The sequence below is a fragment of the Aptenodytes forsteri genome, unplaced genomic scaffold (genome assembly GCF_000699145.1).
Source record: "Aptenodytes forsteri isolate BGI_AS27 unplaced genomic scaffold, ASM69914v1 Scaffold15, whole genome shotgun sequence".
In the NCBI taxonomy this organism is placed as follows: Eukaryota; Metazoa; Chordata; class Aves; order Sphenisciformes; family Spheniscidae; genus Aptenodytes; species Aptenodytes forsteri.
In genome coordinates, this window is record NW_008795129.1 from 4169307 (window position 1) to 4186902 (window position 17596).

The 17596-nt window shown below is 42.8% G+C and overlaps 1 protein-coding gene across 1 annotated transcript in view; it reads right to left on the reverse strand.

Annotated features, from left to right (window-relative positions):
* PIK3AP1 (phosphoinositide-3-kinase adaptor protein 1) overlaps positions 1–17596 on the reverse strand; it is a 41372-nt gene that overhangs the window by 7503 nt on the left and 16273 nt on the right. The window contains exons 2-10 of the mRNA XM_009277695.2: positions 16431–16579; positions 15415–15559; positions 13725–13867; positions 12479–12611; positions 11538–11734; positions 9094–9283; positions 2718–2813; positions 1083–1262; positions 215–277 (exon numbers count right to left, since the gene is read on the reverse strand). Of these exons, the coding sequence (XP_009275970.1) occupies positions 215–277; positions 1083–1262; positions 2718–2813; positions 9094–9283; positions 11538–11734; positions 12479–12611; positions 13725–13867; positions 15415–15559; positions 16431–16505 (1222 nt within the window). The 5' untranslated portion in view covers positions 16506–16579. The remainder of the gene's footprint in view (positions 1–214; positions 278–1082; positions 1263–2717; positions 2814–9093; positions 9284–11537; positions 11735–12478; positions 12612–13724; positions 13868–15414; positions 15560–16430; positions 16580–17596) is intronic.

Here is a 17596-nt window from a genome sequence, read left to right on the forward strand (position 1 = left end):
GACGTGTAGATGAGGCGCTTAGGGACATGCTTTAGTGGACACGGTGGTGTTGGGTCGACGGTTGGACTCGATAATCTTAGAGGTCTTTTCCAACCTTAATGATTCTATGATTTGTAAAAGAGACTATTCTGTCACATTTCACACAAATGAAGCTACCTCAGCAGTTTTTCTTTCGGATTACTAGAAAGATTTTCAGGGTGAACTTCTGACTTACCTTTCTTAACCTTTCCTCTAGGGACATAGAGATTCTCAGATCTTTGAGCTTTCTGTGCAAAAACTGTAAAACAAACACTCTTTAGATACTGAAATGCATCTCATGAAGACAGAAATAGCAAGGATGAATATGGGAAGCACACACAATTCTGCACTGCATTACAGCTTGTGTTACCCTACTAAGTCCATTGAAGAAAACAAGATAAGGAGTTGTACAGTAGAACTCCCCTTCTATTGACCTCAAAGAATTTAGCTCAGCCACCTCCAAGAGAAAGCTGGACATGCTTTCCCCACAGTCCTGTCACAGGGGGAAGGAAGAGTCACTGAAATTACTCTCCCACGCATTACTGTAGTTCTTAGAATGTTTGTGAAATATGACCAAGATTTCCAAAACTGCCTAGTGAACTAAGAGGCACAATTTTCTTCAATTTCAATTAAAGCCCACCTCAGAGCGAGGTATTGAGGTATAGAATCATGTCCTATACAAATGCTATTGAATCAATGATACCATTACAGAGCAGCAATGTCTCAATTTATTAGCTTGATTGTGTCCTTATAATATCAGGATCTTTCCTGTTTAGTTGGATTTGTTTATACCATTTATGTGTAATCTGTCGTCCTACTGCTTTCATTAAGAGCAAGCTCAGGCCAAGACCTCAGGATACAACATCCCCACATTTTCACAGTAGGCAGAAGATGAAAAACAGATCTGTAATTGGATCCCAAAGGTAATCCAGCTCCAGAGCCAAATAATCCAGGGGTCTCAAAAACGTGTAGATTTTCTTGGCGTTTATTTGGCAACTGGAGCCCATGTCAAGGCCATTCTACAGTTGACTACTCTACAGTTAAGGTCCTGGTACCCAACTCACTTTTGGAGATGTACAGCTCATTGTCCGGCTGTGGAGAGCTGGATTCTGGTCTTGGAACAGGAACTGGAGGTCTGCTAGCCATTTCCTGTGGAAAAGTATCTTGTTCCACTGAGTAGTATACATCTTCACCATACTGCTGGTAACCTCCTTCCTCTGAATCTGGCACATCCATGCTACTGCCTACAACAGAGTAGAGTTTGTAAGAAAAACAACCTGGCCACTTCACTGAATGCTGGATCCCTCCAGATGAACTATGTACCACATTCTTACCAAGCTGGCCATTTCACAGGCAAAAACATCCAGTTTTGCAGTGACTTAAAGTGCCAAAGCCCTTCAAGACAGGACTTGATAAAGTCATTAACATCTAGTAGCATGTAAGTGTTTGCCACTAAGCCTGTACCATCTGTTTTGGTGAAGAAACCATAGTGGAAAACCTCATAACTGTTTTTAAGAGCTCAAGGAACAGTTAGTTCAATTAATTCCAGTTAATTAACATATTATAACAGTTAAGAAATCAAACAGAGCACTGGTTTCCAAAAGCTACTTGTGGTAGTCTACAAAGTACTACAGAGAATTATTCCTTTGTCTGAAATGAGCCATCGCCATCAGCTGACAATACATTTGATCTCAGAACAACGTGTCTCAGAGGGAGCTGGGTATGCACATCTGTACTTAACAAGCCCAGCTACCATTATACCACCTCATCATCTCCATTCTATTCTCACTCCTAACATGGCTACAAAATCAGCAAATGCTGTCATACCTGATTTAAAAGCTAGTTTCCCTCTGCATGCTAGCAAAAAGAATTAAGAGCCCCTGGGCTAACTCCCTACTCTGTTACCAAGTCACAAGTGAATACCTAACCACTGGACTGACTTTCCTTTAGCGATGCTGTAACACCTAGTTGAGTCAATGCAATGGGACTGCCAGAGCATCAGTGTTGGCAGGGAAAACAGAACAAGATGTTGAGAGCCCCAGACTTAATCTTGCTCTGAGTCCAGCTGGGTCACCTACAAAAAGTGAGCCTGTATCCCATGGAACCTGGTGAGTAAGGAAAAGGCTTGAACAACCCGATCATGCTCAGTGGGGATAGCATGGAGCTAAGGCCTGGCTTTGGTCAGAGAAGGCAGAGGGAGCACTGAAGAGGCAGAGCGTAGATCAGGTTTGGGAGCCAGCAGTTCTTTTCCTCTTTCCAGGCTGCTGTTTTCAATGGATGGACTTTTGAATAAAGCATCTACATTAAAATTCATCACTAGCTTGTGCTGCTCTACTCAGCCTCAGCCCATGAGGGGAGCCTGCACCCACATCAGGACACCAGAATTAATTCCCATCACTAAGATAAGGAAGAAAGAGACATTCCTGAACAGACACCAGCTGTGTGCTTGCACTCACTGGTAGGCAGGGACTGGAACTAGAAATCACTCCTCCTCTTTGGTAAGAAACTAAACCGCATTTGTGAAATCACCTCACAAGCTGCTTGTTCTGTTGTGCCTCGTTTGTACCCACTAAGGCAAAACTGTCCACGTCAAACAGTGTGGACTAGCTCCTATCCTTAACAGATCAAGGAGAAATCTCAAGTTCCATTTAATTGCTTTAACTTTGCTACTGCCATCCCTCTCTCCAAACAGGTCTCACCTTCTAAAAACTTGCGGAGCATTGAGTCTTTTGTAGTTAGAGAAACTTCATCTCCGGCAACTGGAGTGTCTGGTTTGGACTGAAGCATCTCTACATCTGAAAAAAATCAGAAAGATGAACCCGTTGATTATGCCCTTAAACATGTAGAACAATGTAATACAATATAATAAAATGATGTGATATTTCTGACCGGACCTTTGGTTTATGGTGAAAATCTGAGAGGAAGCCGGGCAACTGACCAGACATTTGGCTCAAAAAAGGCTCCTAAGTTGCTATGTTCAGTCTACTCTGCACAAATCTCTGCCAGCTGCCTGATGCTTACGCTTGAGGGTGACTAACATTGCTTATTGAGAAGTTCTGACAAGGCTCCAAGCAGGCCCTGAGGATTAGCTATTATTGAGAGTGTGTTGGCCAGGTGAAGGTTTTGGCCTCTGCACAGTGCTCCTGAGAGGCCAAACTGAGTGGAAACTCTGTGACTTGGCAAAACAAGACATTAAGGGCAATTTGCCCATGACACAGAAGATAGCATTTGTTTTGTTTATTGGATAAAAGTCAAAACAGCTGGCTGAGTTAATTAGTTGGACTGGAAGGTGTTTACAGGGTTAGATGATAATTTAGTATTGAGAAAGGAGTGACAACAAACAATAAGATACTTTGTTAAGTCAGTGTTTTGACATGAAGAATTCTGATTTTAAAAAAAGGGTCAACCTCATTGTAACCCTAAAACTAATCCTAAAACTAAAATAAAGTGTTAGAAACCATGTTCCTAATGATATTAAAAACAAGAGTGATATAAATGAATTGTTGAAGCTTATTGATATAAGTGAATTGTTGAGGCACATCGTGAAATATCTATTACTATGTAAACTAGATGGTTTGGGTTACATAAAAGAATATGAAATATTTCTCTATAAACGTCTTTTTAATATTTGCTGACCTTTCTTATTTTTTTCCTGCAAAGCTGAGGAGATTATGAGAAAGGGATAAGAATATGCTAGCAAGATTTTGCTTTGTTAGAATGTTGTGGGTTTTTTTTAAACAATGATTGTCAAAGAACCCACTGACAGTCATGTGAATGCACCCAACCTAGCTTTAACCTCACAGGAATACCTCCGCATAGCCATAGCAGTACTGCATGCTGTGTGGACTAACCACACCAGCAGCTTCTCAAGAGCTCTGCAGTCCATGCCAAGTTGCATGCTGCTGGAGCTAATCTGCTCACCACCAACCTACTATAAATTTCACTTCAGTATCACTGCACTACATGGAACCACAGATTTGACATTTGAGCATCCTAAAGAATCAGCACTACAGAGCTGTATTTTTCCGTAGAGCAGTTTTTCCACCTTGCAGCCACCTTGATTATTTTTAACACAGCTTTTAGAAATGAACCTGTAGCAAATACAGGCCCAGAGGAAAGCCACTACTTTATGGATTTGGGGGCAGAACAGAATGTGACAGGTGTGCGAAGTTCCTTTCATTCTCTGTGGAGGGAACAGCATCTTCCCAGTTTTGGCTGTGCTCTGCAGGATTACTAAACCAGCAGCGTAACAGGATACTGCAGGGTTTGTTTTCTATCACATAGCCAATGTAGTTAAATTCATCAACTAATTAGTTCTCCTTAGAAGACATGATTGCCACCTTGCTACCCTCTTGCACACGGGCCTGTTTTGCATACAGATGAGACCTAACATCTCACCCATGCACCAAAATTGAAAAGAAGTTCTCGACTTCGTCGATGACACCTTCTGTTCCACTTGCTGCAAAAACAGGCTAGTGAGACAGAAGTGACAAGAAGGTGGCGCACACAAACTGGCTGTCACAGGAAAGGTCCACAGATTTTCCTGAGGCTGCTGGGGAAAGTTGGTCTGAAGGGTTAGCAGGAAGAGGGTTAAGTAGTTCCTAGATGTCAGAATTTAGTAGCTAAAAGATATTTATTCAAAGAGTTTCAGTTTCCCTTTGCAGGGTTTAAGGCTTCAGAAGGGAGCTCAACCAACCTGCAAACAGACAGACATACAGAAGATGAGTTATGACCTACAGACCCTTCACAATAGCGAAAATATCCATGCGTGGGCACCCTTTAGAAAGTAGTAACACCCTTCCCCCTTTAAACATTTGCAAACACTAGATGCCAGGTATTCCTGCACATAAAGTCAGCTACCTCTTCACAGAGACCAGTCCTTTATTACGCAAGACAAAGGCTTCAATGTCTTGGCATAAATCACAGCTCAGAACTTTATAAGCAGTTATATTTTTGTGCACAATTCTCTCAGTTTGCTCAAGGATGACGAGGAGACTGCTGTTCCTTGCATTAACTGAGGAAAAAATAAAAATCAATGAGGACAGTGTTGAAAGCTTGGTCTCAAGAGAATAAAAATGGTGGAGGATGGAGAGGATATGCAAGAGTAGAATAAGGGCATCACAACTTAATTTAGATGTGAACTAACATCTACTCTTTAGGTGTTGGAGGTCTGCAAATTACAGAACAATAGATTTTAGTCAGCTGAAACTCTCTAGGATAAAGGATTAAAACTCTGCATGAAACTCACACTATCTAGGGTCTGAGTGTCCACACAGTTCATAGATATGGAAACAGTGCTAAGAGTCTGGACTTGTTTCTACCAGCCCTTGGCCACTGCCACTGACCTTGAACAGAGGAAATACAGCCTACCTCTTTCCCCAAGTAAAACAGCATAGTAACACACACAAAAAAACTAGGCAGTTTAATCTTCACACAAATCAAACAGGTTTTCTGCACTTTCAAGGGTCCTTGCTCGCAGAGCCCCTCCTGCACGCAACTCCAGCCTACTCAAAATACTCTGTTTTGCAAAAATCAGCAGGAGGTGCTGGTGAAAGAAAAGCAGAAAAAGCAAAGCACTTTATCTGATGCTGTAGTTCATACTACCAGACTGGTATGATGGAGATAACTCTCCCTTTTTGCTATTCAGCTGCTGTTTGTTACAGTGTGTGAGTGACTCAGCTGCAACCTGCACCAACCTGGAGCGTATTCTGGAAAATTATGTTTGACTTTACAGGTATTTGAAAAGTATAATAAGAAGGAAGTGCTCTTCTGAAGTGTGAACAATTAGATTAATGATAAGAAATTAAATATGGCAATTCAATCTCATTATTAAAGAACAGCAAACAAGGTAACAGCAGGAGCTAGTAAGTTCCCACCGATTTGATTAGAGTACTTTATGATCTACACTGCTCAGGGCTTTAAGACCTACCTGGGAAAGAACGCTCCCCCCCAGCAGAAGGGGAGGCAGTGTTCTGTAGATGAACAAAACCTTTTCTGTTTTTTTTAATTCCATCATTTATCTCAAAACTTAAAGGGACAACTAGCAACTCAACACAGGTGTGTGCAACTCTCATGCAGCATCGGTTTAACCAAATTTGGCCCTTGCACAGCTCCTGCACTTTCTCTGTAAATGTTTCCCCAGGACCAAATGGAGAGGGGAAAAAACCACACACGTAAAAATGCATTGAAAAGTCAGAAGTGGGATGAAGAATACAAGAACTAGCAGAACACTCCAGTATTCAAGTATTTGCTACTACTTTTAACTCATTACAATGGCTCCAGTCCTGTGTTACCTTTTTCTCAAAGCAGTTCCTGCCAGACAAATTCACCCTGTGGTATTTAAATCTTCCTTTGATCAGCCTCTGAAAAACTGTGGTGGAAGCACATCTTGATCACAATAAATGGGCATGCTGCCACAGTATGTCTACACTTAAAATAGCCCAGGTATTGTCCTCTACACTACAGCCATAACTACTCACCTAAAGGCTACTCTGACCTGGACAAAGTACCTCAGTATAAGTTATGATTTCCTAGGGAGTTTTTCATCATCACAAACCTTTACGTCCATACAAAAAACTTGAAGCCTTTATTTGTGATGGCAGTTCTAAACCAGCCAGCACTCCCACTAATTTCAGTGAGGGTTTGCCTGTGTGCTGGTATTCTAAATAATATTGAAACACCTTCACTTTGAGAGAACCAATCTAAGTGTCAAGCATTGTGCCAATTTAACCTTACCTGTTGCAATACAGGTAGATTTTAAGCACCGTTCAGACAAGCTGTAAATATTCTTCAGGGAAAGACTAACAGACTACATAAGAAAAACAGAGATTTTCAGTAAAAGACTCCTGAGTGGAAGGTAACAGAGATTTATGTGCAGGAACAATACACTAGGAGAACTCCAGAAGAAGCAGGAAACGCACTCACGCTCCTTGTTGAGGTATTACAGATAAGCCATATACAGCATCTCACCAGTGAGGAGAACATTTTAAAATGCAGACTCATTCAGCTCTGCTCTTCAGTAAAAGAATCACAAGTACCTACTTTAGGGACAGCTTGGGTTTTTACCTTTCTAGTCCTACTAGTCCTGCAGAGCCCACAGCACATTTGCACACTGGGAGAACTTTCTGGTGCTGATCCCAGAGACCTCTGCCACCCTGCTTATGTGGCTGTGCTTGCAGAAGCTTCCCCTAAAGGACATATGCCTGCTGGGCCTTTGCTACTGGGGAGGCTTAAGGAAAGCAGCCTGACTTAGGCTTCAAATGCACCACCTTTCCTAGCTCTCCATCTCCATGCCTGTCAGCCAAGCAGGCTCTGCTTCTTGCATTCATCCAAAACACCAGCCGAACTCCCACCTGAGATCTGTCAATCAGAGTAAGTGAGGGCAGGAAAACCTGTGTACTGGAACTGTTTAACTTAATGTGGCTTGTTTGACAGAAACAGGCAAGGGGGGACACACACAAGCAACTGAGACAGCAGACTGAGGGAGGTCTTCAGCAGTGGAGAAGAAACAAGAGCCTTAAAACAATTAGTTCTTCCACCAACAGTCTGCAGGGCTGGCAAATCATAGATTTGCTTGGTTTTCTTGACAGGAAGCAATTCTGATCTAAATCTGAACCAATATGAGAATATTTTCAAAGAGGCTTTTCAGAGTCCAGTTCAAAAGTGGTACATGACAGGGAACTTGATTTGCATCCACAAAAGAAAGGAATATCCCTTGCATAGTTTCTGGGAGATCTGGACATTTCAGGGGTGGAAGAAGACAAGTTGGGCTTAGCGGTTTTAAGCATGTTTTTTCCCCCTCCACAGTCCTCGTCAATCAACCTCATTCAGAGGTGCACTGATTGCAAGCAGAGCTTTCAAACATCTAGAAACTCTCACCCCCATTACTGCGAACAACAGCAGCTTTGTTCCTTAGGAGTCCAACCGGCCTTACTGCTTATCTCCATCTGAAGGGAGAATAATCCTGATTTTGGTAGCAAAACTATCCCTGCAGTGGCCAAACAAAACTTCGCAGAGAAGAGTTTATGATTTCAGGCAGAGAACTGACAAAGTCTTCTGGACTCCATAATCAACGAAAATGTGTTTTATAACATCGTTTAATCTAAAAGAGGAGAAAAACAGCCCAGGACAGATATAGTCTATAAGCGAAAGTGTTTCAGTAAGAAAGCTTTTCCCCTGAGGCAGCACACTTAAAACTGCAGAAACACTAGAAGTCCTTATGCAGGTACTTAAACTATAATAAGCTAGATTATCTGCTCATCATGGGAATCATAAAATATATCAGTGGGATGAAGCCAGATCAAATAGGCAGATAAGTAAGAACAGCAAATTTACAATTGCTTAACACAGGTACTTAACTTGATATTTGCAATCGGCCTCACTGAATATTAATGGAATGGTGAAAAAGTTAAACATCTGCATATTTATCAGAATTAGCGCTATATTTTTAGCAATAAACCAAGTAGATTAGAATAATGATTTTTCAGTTATAATCTTGTCAGTACACATATTTCTAGATGTTTGCTTTCTTTCGTTCTCAGGCTGGTGAGGTAGAAGCTCAGCTCTTGTTTTTCAGTTTCCCAGTTGCCAGTAAAATCACATCTTACATAGTGTTCTTTTCCACCAGTGTCTCTAAGTCAGAGTGTCCCTACCTCCCTGGATCTCAGGAGAGAAACAGGACATGGTAGAAAGTTTGGTCTCTTCCAAATGCTAATTCACTTGCGCAGGGTTCAGGGAGTCCTGAAAGCACTGAAGAAACAGCTCTTGATCTTGTGCACTGGCAATCAGAGAAGGTTTAGAGCAATTTTATCAGCCAGCCAACATCAGAACCGGAGCATGGTTTCCTTGTGGTGAGAGCAGAAAAGCTATAACTTGCCCTTACTCTGAAACTCAGCTGAGGCGCTACTATGTATAAGAGAGACAGACCAGCTTAGGCCTCTTGGACAGGGGCTCTGAGCAACCTGATCTAGTTGAAGATGTCCCTGCTCATTGCAGGGGGGTTGGACTAGATGACCTTTAGAGGTCCCTTCCAACCCAAATCATCCTACAATTCTGTGATTCTATGAATATACATACAAAGATCTTCTGGGGCACCAGGGACAAATCCAGCCATGGATTCATAAAGCTCTTCATCGGAGCCAGGATTCAAGGAACATTTCATTAACAGATCAGTGGACAGATGAGCCATGGACTCATAAACAGACTCATCCTCCTCGCCTTGCATCAGCTCTTCCTTAATGTGACTCTTCAGCATATCTGCAGTTTCCTGGAGAGGAATGAGGGCAAGAAAAAAAACGTTCAAGTCTCATTTAAATAAGAATCTGGAGAATCAAAGCAAGCAAAAGATATCTCACTCTCCCATCACTGATGGGAAAAACCTTCTAAAAGCAGCCCATTCCCAAAGACTAAGGCTTCTCAAAGGAATTAAATCCCCACTACAGCTGTCTGGGCCCAGCCTTCAAGATCTATGTTGTAATAGGTAATGAAGGTGAAACAAGTTGGTGCTGACACATTCTGAATAGCCATTACAGCCTCTCATCCCCTCAATTTCATTTCCTACCCGAGGTCTGCAAACTCCTAGAACATAAGCAAAGCTCATTCTAAAAATACAAATGCTTGTCAAAGGCTATTTTGGGGTAAGCATAGCTGACCATAAGGGGGAAAGCTTGCCACATGCGGAGCACTTAGAAGAAAGCGAAGTTTTAGCTTTGATGTAGATTCAGTTTCAGTTTCTTGGCATTAACAGCAGCACGTAACACCCAGAGTGGGAGTACACAGACCCTTTTCTGTGAGATTAACAGGAAACCTCACAGCAGGCAGCTGTTCATGTAATACAGGGAACTTTCGATTCACAGGACAGCAGAACCCTTTCTCACATAATTGCAACATGGGGTGGGGGTGGGTGGGAGGGCAGTGCAGATCTTCACCAAACCACGCAAGGGAGCAAAATGTAAAGCCTCCTCCCCAGGTTCTAACTATGTCACAAGCACAGCCATCTTAGCCAGTTGCAGTACTACAAGATAGTCTTCCATCCACAACCGACACCTCATGGGCCTTCAATCTACAGGGCATGTGTGTCAAAACTGTCTACACATGCTTCCCTCCACAGTCAAAATGGGTCAGGCAGGCAGCTCATGAGATGCTTTAGGGAGGTGCAGAGGAACTTTTGCCAGAGAGAAAATTAGGTGAGTAAAGGGGTTTACTGGGATTTTCAGATAGCCATACTAGTAGTGCTTCTAGTCACTACCTTGCAGTGGACACAGTGGTGCAGATCATTTGCGTGCTCTGGTACTAAGCTGCACAAATAGGTTGATGGTCAGTAAGCAGGACCTACTCTTAACACAGCTCTGTCACTGTGCTGGTGGAGAGGAAGACATGGGAGGAGCACGGTACTGCAATAAGAGGTTGGAAGAACTTCCTAAGCATCTCTCACTTACCCCAATACAAAGATTTTAATCACACAATTTACAGTTTCTGCAGCCCTCCTGATCTCAGAACAGGGAATGACCTTTATTTAGCCCTAATGTATAACCCTAAATTCATGCTTATGTCAAGAAGCAAGCCTCAAGTCTAAGAACCACCCATGCCTCCTAAATAGGGCTTAAACACTACTGTAATTAGCTGGCAAAACCACACTAAGGCAGGCAGATCTATCACCCACCATTCAGACAACTGTTAGGGACAATTATGCACAATTTTTCAACTGAAAGCAAAGGCAAATAAAATCTGCTCAAGAATTCACGTGATCTGAGTCAAGGAGCTGCTTGTTATTTTGAAACATACAGGCTGGAAACAACTCAAATGGAAAAGAAAGGATAAACCCCATGGACACCAAAGGACCCCACAGAAACAATTGCCTGATGCAGCTGGAGTCAGGTCCATGTCATAATCTGGAAAAGTCAGAGTGCTGTTTTCTGTGGATGGGGTTAGCTCAAAGAGAACTGAATTGTGAATTGGGCTCCCACAGAGAACATGTAGGGAACAGACAGCTATCCTAACGCAGGAAGAAATGGATTTCAAGTGGAGCAGGCAGACTACACAGATCAGCTGTAAATGAGCTAATAAGCAATCCAGACTGTACTATGACTAATCAGAGAGCACCTCAGATTGTACCTTCCCAAACGTATTCTGTTCCCACATTACTCCCAAAAGTAAGTGGAATGAAGGGGCTGTAGTTTTCCCAAGATCAGAGGTTAGAAGAGTACACCAAGCACCAACCACATCCCTGCAGAAACTTCATTAGATGGATGGATAAGGAAACCCAGCATGGCAGTCTCTGCTTCCATCTTACTTGCTCTGTGCAAAAGCCCCAAGAACTTCCCCAGCTCCAGAGATGCACCCAACCCTCCAGCCTGGAAGCTTCCAGTGTGGCTGGATGTCTGTCTTCTACACCCTACCACACCACATTGCACCCTTTATTACCCCCATCATTCCTGCTCCCACAACACTAAGTGCCAAGCCTGGTGCCACTGCCCACACCTGCTGTGGGACAATGCAGAAGGACTGCTGCTTCCTCTTACCACATATTCATCAATGAATTGGCGGAGGTCCTTAAAGCCATGCTTTTCTGCTATGGTGTTTGGATAGTGGCCATATTTGTTGGCTACACTGTAGGCCTGCAGGGCTCCAGGGCATGTAAGCAGCAAGGCGGTGAGGTTCTTCAGCCCGTATCTTGCAGAAAAGTGAAGCAGTGTCGGCAACTCCTCATCCCTCTGATCTGTGAGAACAGGAGCCTGTTAGAATCTAAGTTTCTCTCTAGCAGCAACAGAGCCAGTAGGTGAGAAACAAAATTCCTAGTGAACACGCAGACCAAAGCAGGTGTGAAAGCCCTGAAAAGTATATATACAGTTTCAAAATGGAGGTAACTCTGCACAAATTAACTGAGGTATCTAGCACATCTCCAGGCTTAAGTCCTATGACCTTTAGTGGGGAATCTGGCACTGTAATAGCTTAATGTATGTAGGATCACAGGTTTGCAAGGACCTCTTAGATCATCATTCCAGTAGGATCCAGCTGCTGTAAGGCAACCATGTCATGGTGCCACACCAATCCAACTGCTGAGTGCCCACTGTGCACCTTAAAGAAGAGTCATGGGGTTGGGGGGAAAGGACTGGGCTGGGGAGAAATGCCACGTGGGACTGGGAGAAGAACAAGGGAGAAAATATGGGAGACATTTTGGGGAGCATCATCTTTTCACTTCAGTTGTGTTCGAAGCTGTCTACATAGCTGCATCTGTCACAGTGCAAGTGAGACTGATGCATGTAATAAAAAAAGGGTCACCCGACCCAAATGGCAATCCCCCTTCTATAGGCATCATCAGAAATTTAGCTTCCTGGCTCAGATCCAAGATATTTTGAGACGGCCTGCGCAGGTAACACGCACTGCAGTGTTAAGGCACTCCAAGGTAAAACAACTGATACAGATGAAGTTTAAAAAGAAAACAACTTTTTTTTCAACTTACTTGTTGTCATATCTTCTTCTTCCAGCTGGTTGATTCCAAACAGGTGTAAGCCACTGGCAGGAATGTTCTTCTTGAGTGACTCAGTCAACAGTTTGTCCAGTGCTTCTATGCTGTATGGCACGATTTTAAAGGCCTAGAGGTAAGTGGAAAGCAATTTTGTTTGGGGGAGTCCGGAGATTCAGTTAAGGTGAGATTTATAATGTGTTTCTTTGTTTAGCACATATCAGAAAACAGTAGGCATAAACACTGAAGGTAGCAATGTTCAGGTCAAGCAAAGAACACGAATAGCTTCCTGGTTCAGAAACAGAGCATCATTAATCTGAGCAGATGAGAACCGTACACTCCATAACAAGACAGAGTACAATGAGAAAGCCACTCATGCATCTGGAAGCACAGAAAACCGTTACCTCCTACTTCCTTGACAGGTATAATCTTACTTCTGAAACTGTTCCAATGAAGTGTCACTCCTGCTCTAAGTATGAACTAGCCCATTTTGAATTGCTCTGGCATACACTGGGTTTGGCTTTTGGACTGGTTCTTACCCAAAGACTGGGAAGCATGCCTATTCCCCAAGTAGAGGCACAGCCCAGCACCAACTGCTCCACAACTTGAACTAGAAAGAAAGGGAAAGACAGGCTCCCCTGCCCCAGGTGACTAGTACCACTACTCTGTAGGCTTCCGCTACATGGCTGATCAGGGACATGCAGGCAGGCAGCAAAGACAACACATCTGGAGAAATTGCTTGTGCAAGCTTTACCCCTCTAATAGGGTTCAGGTACCCCAACTGTGCAAAATATGAGAACTGAGGAGTGGCTTTATGTTACTCTACTTCATTCAGCTAGTATGAATCTTTTGCTACCTTTTCACACATCTTTTCCAAGAACGCTTAGGTACAAATTTCGAAACAATTTATTTCTTTATGGTACTTAGTTATACCAAGTTCTGTCATCCCAACCTTTTCAAGTCATCAAGGTCTAAATGTGAGTGTTGACTGACTGCATTTTTGTTAGTTGGATAGCCCGCATCACCTTAGACAGCTATTTGCTCCAGAGACAGAAAAAGCACCCAATGCTTTCTCTTAAAAGGGGATGTTAAGGTTATGTGAAAATTCCTAAATAACCTTGCATTTCTTCATTTCAGAAGAGCTACTTCATGGCAAGCACTTTTGCTTATGTCCACTTGTCTAGCCTGTGGACCAGCTCTGAAAGAGCTGGTTTCCAAAGCAGCTCTTTGCTAGAGTCATTACCTGGCACATGAACTGTACTGGGTTGGCTGCATTAGCCAACAGACTGCTGATTTCCTCCATGTCGGTATGATAGGTGACGCTTGTTTCTCCCACCATCAAGCCTCCTGAATATATCTGCAGAGGCACTGTCCCAGAGGTTAAATCTTTGAAAAGAAAGAGAAGAAATCACTGTTAAGAACAAACAATGGGAATGAGTCTGCATCAAATATCCTGAGGATAGGAGGAGTTTGGAGATACTGCCAGCTGGATACCAAAACAGTTTCTGTTGTATTGAATTCATGAAGAGTCATTGAAAAAAAAGCAGATGATGCTGGTCTGAACACTAGGTAGGAAAGTACTTTGGAACTACCTTCTTCATAGCTATGTCTATGCACATCACCTGTGACCTGCTAGGTCCTCTGCTAACAGTAGTCTGGGCCACTAATGTCAACAGTACACCACCTCAAACTAGAAAGCCTCACATCTCTCCACCCCTGGCTTTCTTTGGAACAGTCTCTAAGCTGTGCCATAACATATGAGAGCTGGGGAAGAAGGGGAGAGAAACCAGAAAAGTCACTAGGGATTTTGCAATTCCTGTCAGCCTCACTAGTCCCTGAATGAAATCAACTTAAAAGAATTCCAGCTTTGCAACTTTACCCATGCACAGGATTTATCTCCTACCTGCACCTTGGGAGCTTCTTGATATTTTGTCCAGTGTGGATTCATAGGTCTGAACTTTCTTTTTGAAACACAAATATTTTGAATCCCACTGAAATTAATCTTTCCCTGTATATATGCTTGGCTGTTAATAACTCAGGAAATGATGAAACAGTTACAGTCACGCACAAAAGGAATTAAAAATATATTTCTCTTACTGTTAGAAACTGCAGAGCTTACATAGTCGTACACTCCATCAATGTGAAGGTCATGTTTATAATTCAAAGTGCAAGTTAGTTTCCAGGTCCATGTTTAAATTATAAGTCTTGATTTAAGACAGATTAAGTTGAACATTTTTATGTGGGTGAGGACACCTTCTTTAAATCAATCCACCTCACTGACTTTACGGGAGTGGCTATAATGACTATTAGTCTCTATTCTCAGAGCTGGTACAATGACTCTTCAAGAGGACAGACCAAAGTAGATTAAATAAAATCATGCTGGGAAACTACTATCACTCTGTAAGGCTCTGAAATCTTGCCCCTAAAGTTTAGTGAACCTAAAGTTTAGACAACCTACAGTTTTGTAAATGTAAATACCTAGAGCGACACAACGTGTCTAAATTAAAAGGCAAGCCAGGATAAATAGTTTCAGCTCTGATCACAGACAGATCATAGTCATGCAATTATTTTCTGGCACTTACCTTCTCTTGGTGCCCTGCCAACGCTAGTGTGGTGGTGGTTATAACACACAGTTAAATTCAAAGTGCTTTACAGCTGCAATCTGCTCTCAGAACTCCTAGTAAGGTGTTTCCACACTGCAACCCTGCCACTGCTGAGGGGAAAACACAGCCCCCAAGCAGCAGCCTATCTCAGTTCCTCATCACAAAAGTATCGCAGATGAGAATGCAAGTTCAAGATTTCCTGGCCTCAAGTCTTCCTGTGTTGCAACCTTTACCCTTATCCCTTTGGCACTTTTCAGGACAGGCAGGATGAGATAGAAAGGAAGCAATAGGGAGAGGAGGGGGGGAAAAAAAAATCACAGTCCAGCTTACTTGGAGCCTCCACAGATACTGTGTACTCATTCTCCATCTCAGCCAGCACACGCACAGATGACGCATTCTCTGGAGAGAATTCAACTTCAGTTTTCACTTCGCCATCTAGTTTACATTTCATGATAATATAAACTGTTGTCTGCACCTAAGAGAAAAGTCATTACAACATGCAGGTTCACAACATAAGAACACTTACTTTGTTAAGTCCCTTTTCTAGGGATTTTGTTGTCATTGCAACTAACACATAAATTATCATCTGTCATTTTTACGGTCCTGAATGGTTTTCAGGAGCATCTTCCAGTCATGGAGTAACTGGGCAGGTGGCTTCTGTTACAGCTTGCACCAGCATAGATACATGCATTAAGCTGATAAAACTCCAGATTTATCAGCTAGATTTATAAACTGATTAAAGCTAGATTTATAAAATTATTTCGTTTCAACTCTATCAGTCTCCTCCCTCAAGCAGCACAGCCCTGTTCTAAACAGAAAGAAAGGAAGAAACTTAGACTTTTTCCATCTGAGGGGATGCTATACTAAGAAATGCTGTTTTTCAGACAGGAAGCCATGATCCAAGCTCTTCGGAGTCACTTGCAGAACGTGCACCAGAATTGTCATATTAGACTGCACCCAGGCTGTGGCGTTAATTGGTTCATTACAATCACCTTACCCCACTTGCCACCACCCCTCAATCTCACCAGAATGGAAGACGGGAAGTCAAGAGTGTGAACCTGCCTCACAGCACACAGGACAAGCAGCTATGTTAATGAGACTATCTGTCAATAAGTGACATTGCAGCCTAGACAACACTGGGCACTGCATACTACCAAGCTATTTCCAGGCCTGGGGAACTAAGCTCATGAAACAGAGACGCTGAGGGCAGGGGGCTGAGAGGGAAGGTGACAGAAAAGGAATTAGAGACTAATTCCCAGGCCTGTAAAGCTGTCCATTACAGAGCAGCATAACAGGTTGCACCAGCCCACACTAAGAACGTAGCCCAAGGAGTGGACATACAGTACCCCACACCGTATGCGGTCAGGCTGCACCACTGGATGGTCCCCAGTGCTCCTGGATGATCCATGTTCTCCACTCATGGCAAGCCTGTGGGAGTAAACTGGGTTCTTCTCGTCTTCTGTTTCTGTATCAGTCACAGAGTCACAGCCTGAGTCTAAAATAAAGCATACAGAGTCCTGTTACATCACTCCCCTTTGCTGAAAATGCATGTCATACACATCCATCCTGGGAAACAGCCAGGGAGGCGGTGGGGTGGAACTTGCTATTCTTCTCAAAGTAATGCTCAGAAAAGGAGATCTAGTTGAAGAAAAGGAAACTACAGAGCTTCCTCTTCTTTTCCCTGAAGAGGATTGCTGGGGAACATTCATAAAGACACAAAAGTGCTGGAGTAGCACTGAACATGCTTACAAAACAAACAACAATGCCACTCTGCCGTGATGGACAGTCCCTTCTCATGTTAGATAGGCAAATTAGTATGTCAATGTCTAATATAAGAATGATTGGCAACTGGACTCATCTGACTCCAGCTGCGCTCTGAGTACATTGTAGGATGAGCAGCAGCCTTTAGTCTTCCTCTCCTAAAGTAAATTAAGAAAACCAACTTTTCTTTCATTTCAGTAGTATCTTTAGTTTTCTGGATCCTGCTTATGTTGCTCACCCCAACTCCCAAGTTCATTATTGTGTCGACAAAATATAACATGAGGCAACAGTCTGAAGGGATCCTGTTCCTCGAGCGAGAACTATAAGCTCCTGTATCTATACAACAGTGAAATTGAAATGTACCAGAGCCTTTGCCTTGAAGAATAACAGTACTCTACCCAAACAGACCCAAGAGTAGAAGAAAACACATGTAACCCTACAATCTGGGTGTACAAAACAATGTTCTCATTCCTGTTTCCCAGTAACAGCATGGATATTGATGGAAGAGCAAACAAACTGAATCGATATCACTGGCTGCAAAAAAAAACTAGCAAGAATTAAAATAGATTACAGGTCTCCTAACCCTGGCAGGAAATATTTTTCCCAACTACAGAAAGGAAACAACAGACGATTTTGTATCTACTTAGTAGAGAGCACTTTCTTATCTAGTTTCTACCTCTTGACTCACATGATTCACACCTTTTTTCCCCTGTCTCCCCAAACATGGGGTGAAAGTCACTGACTTCCCCTT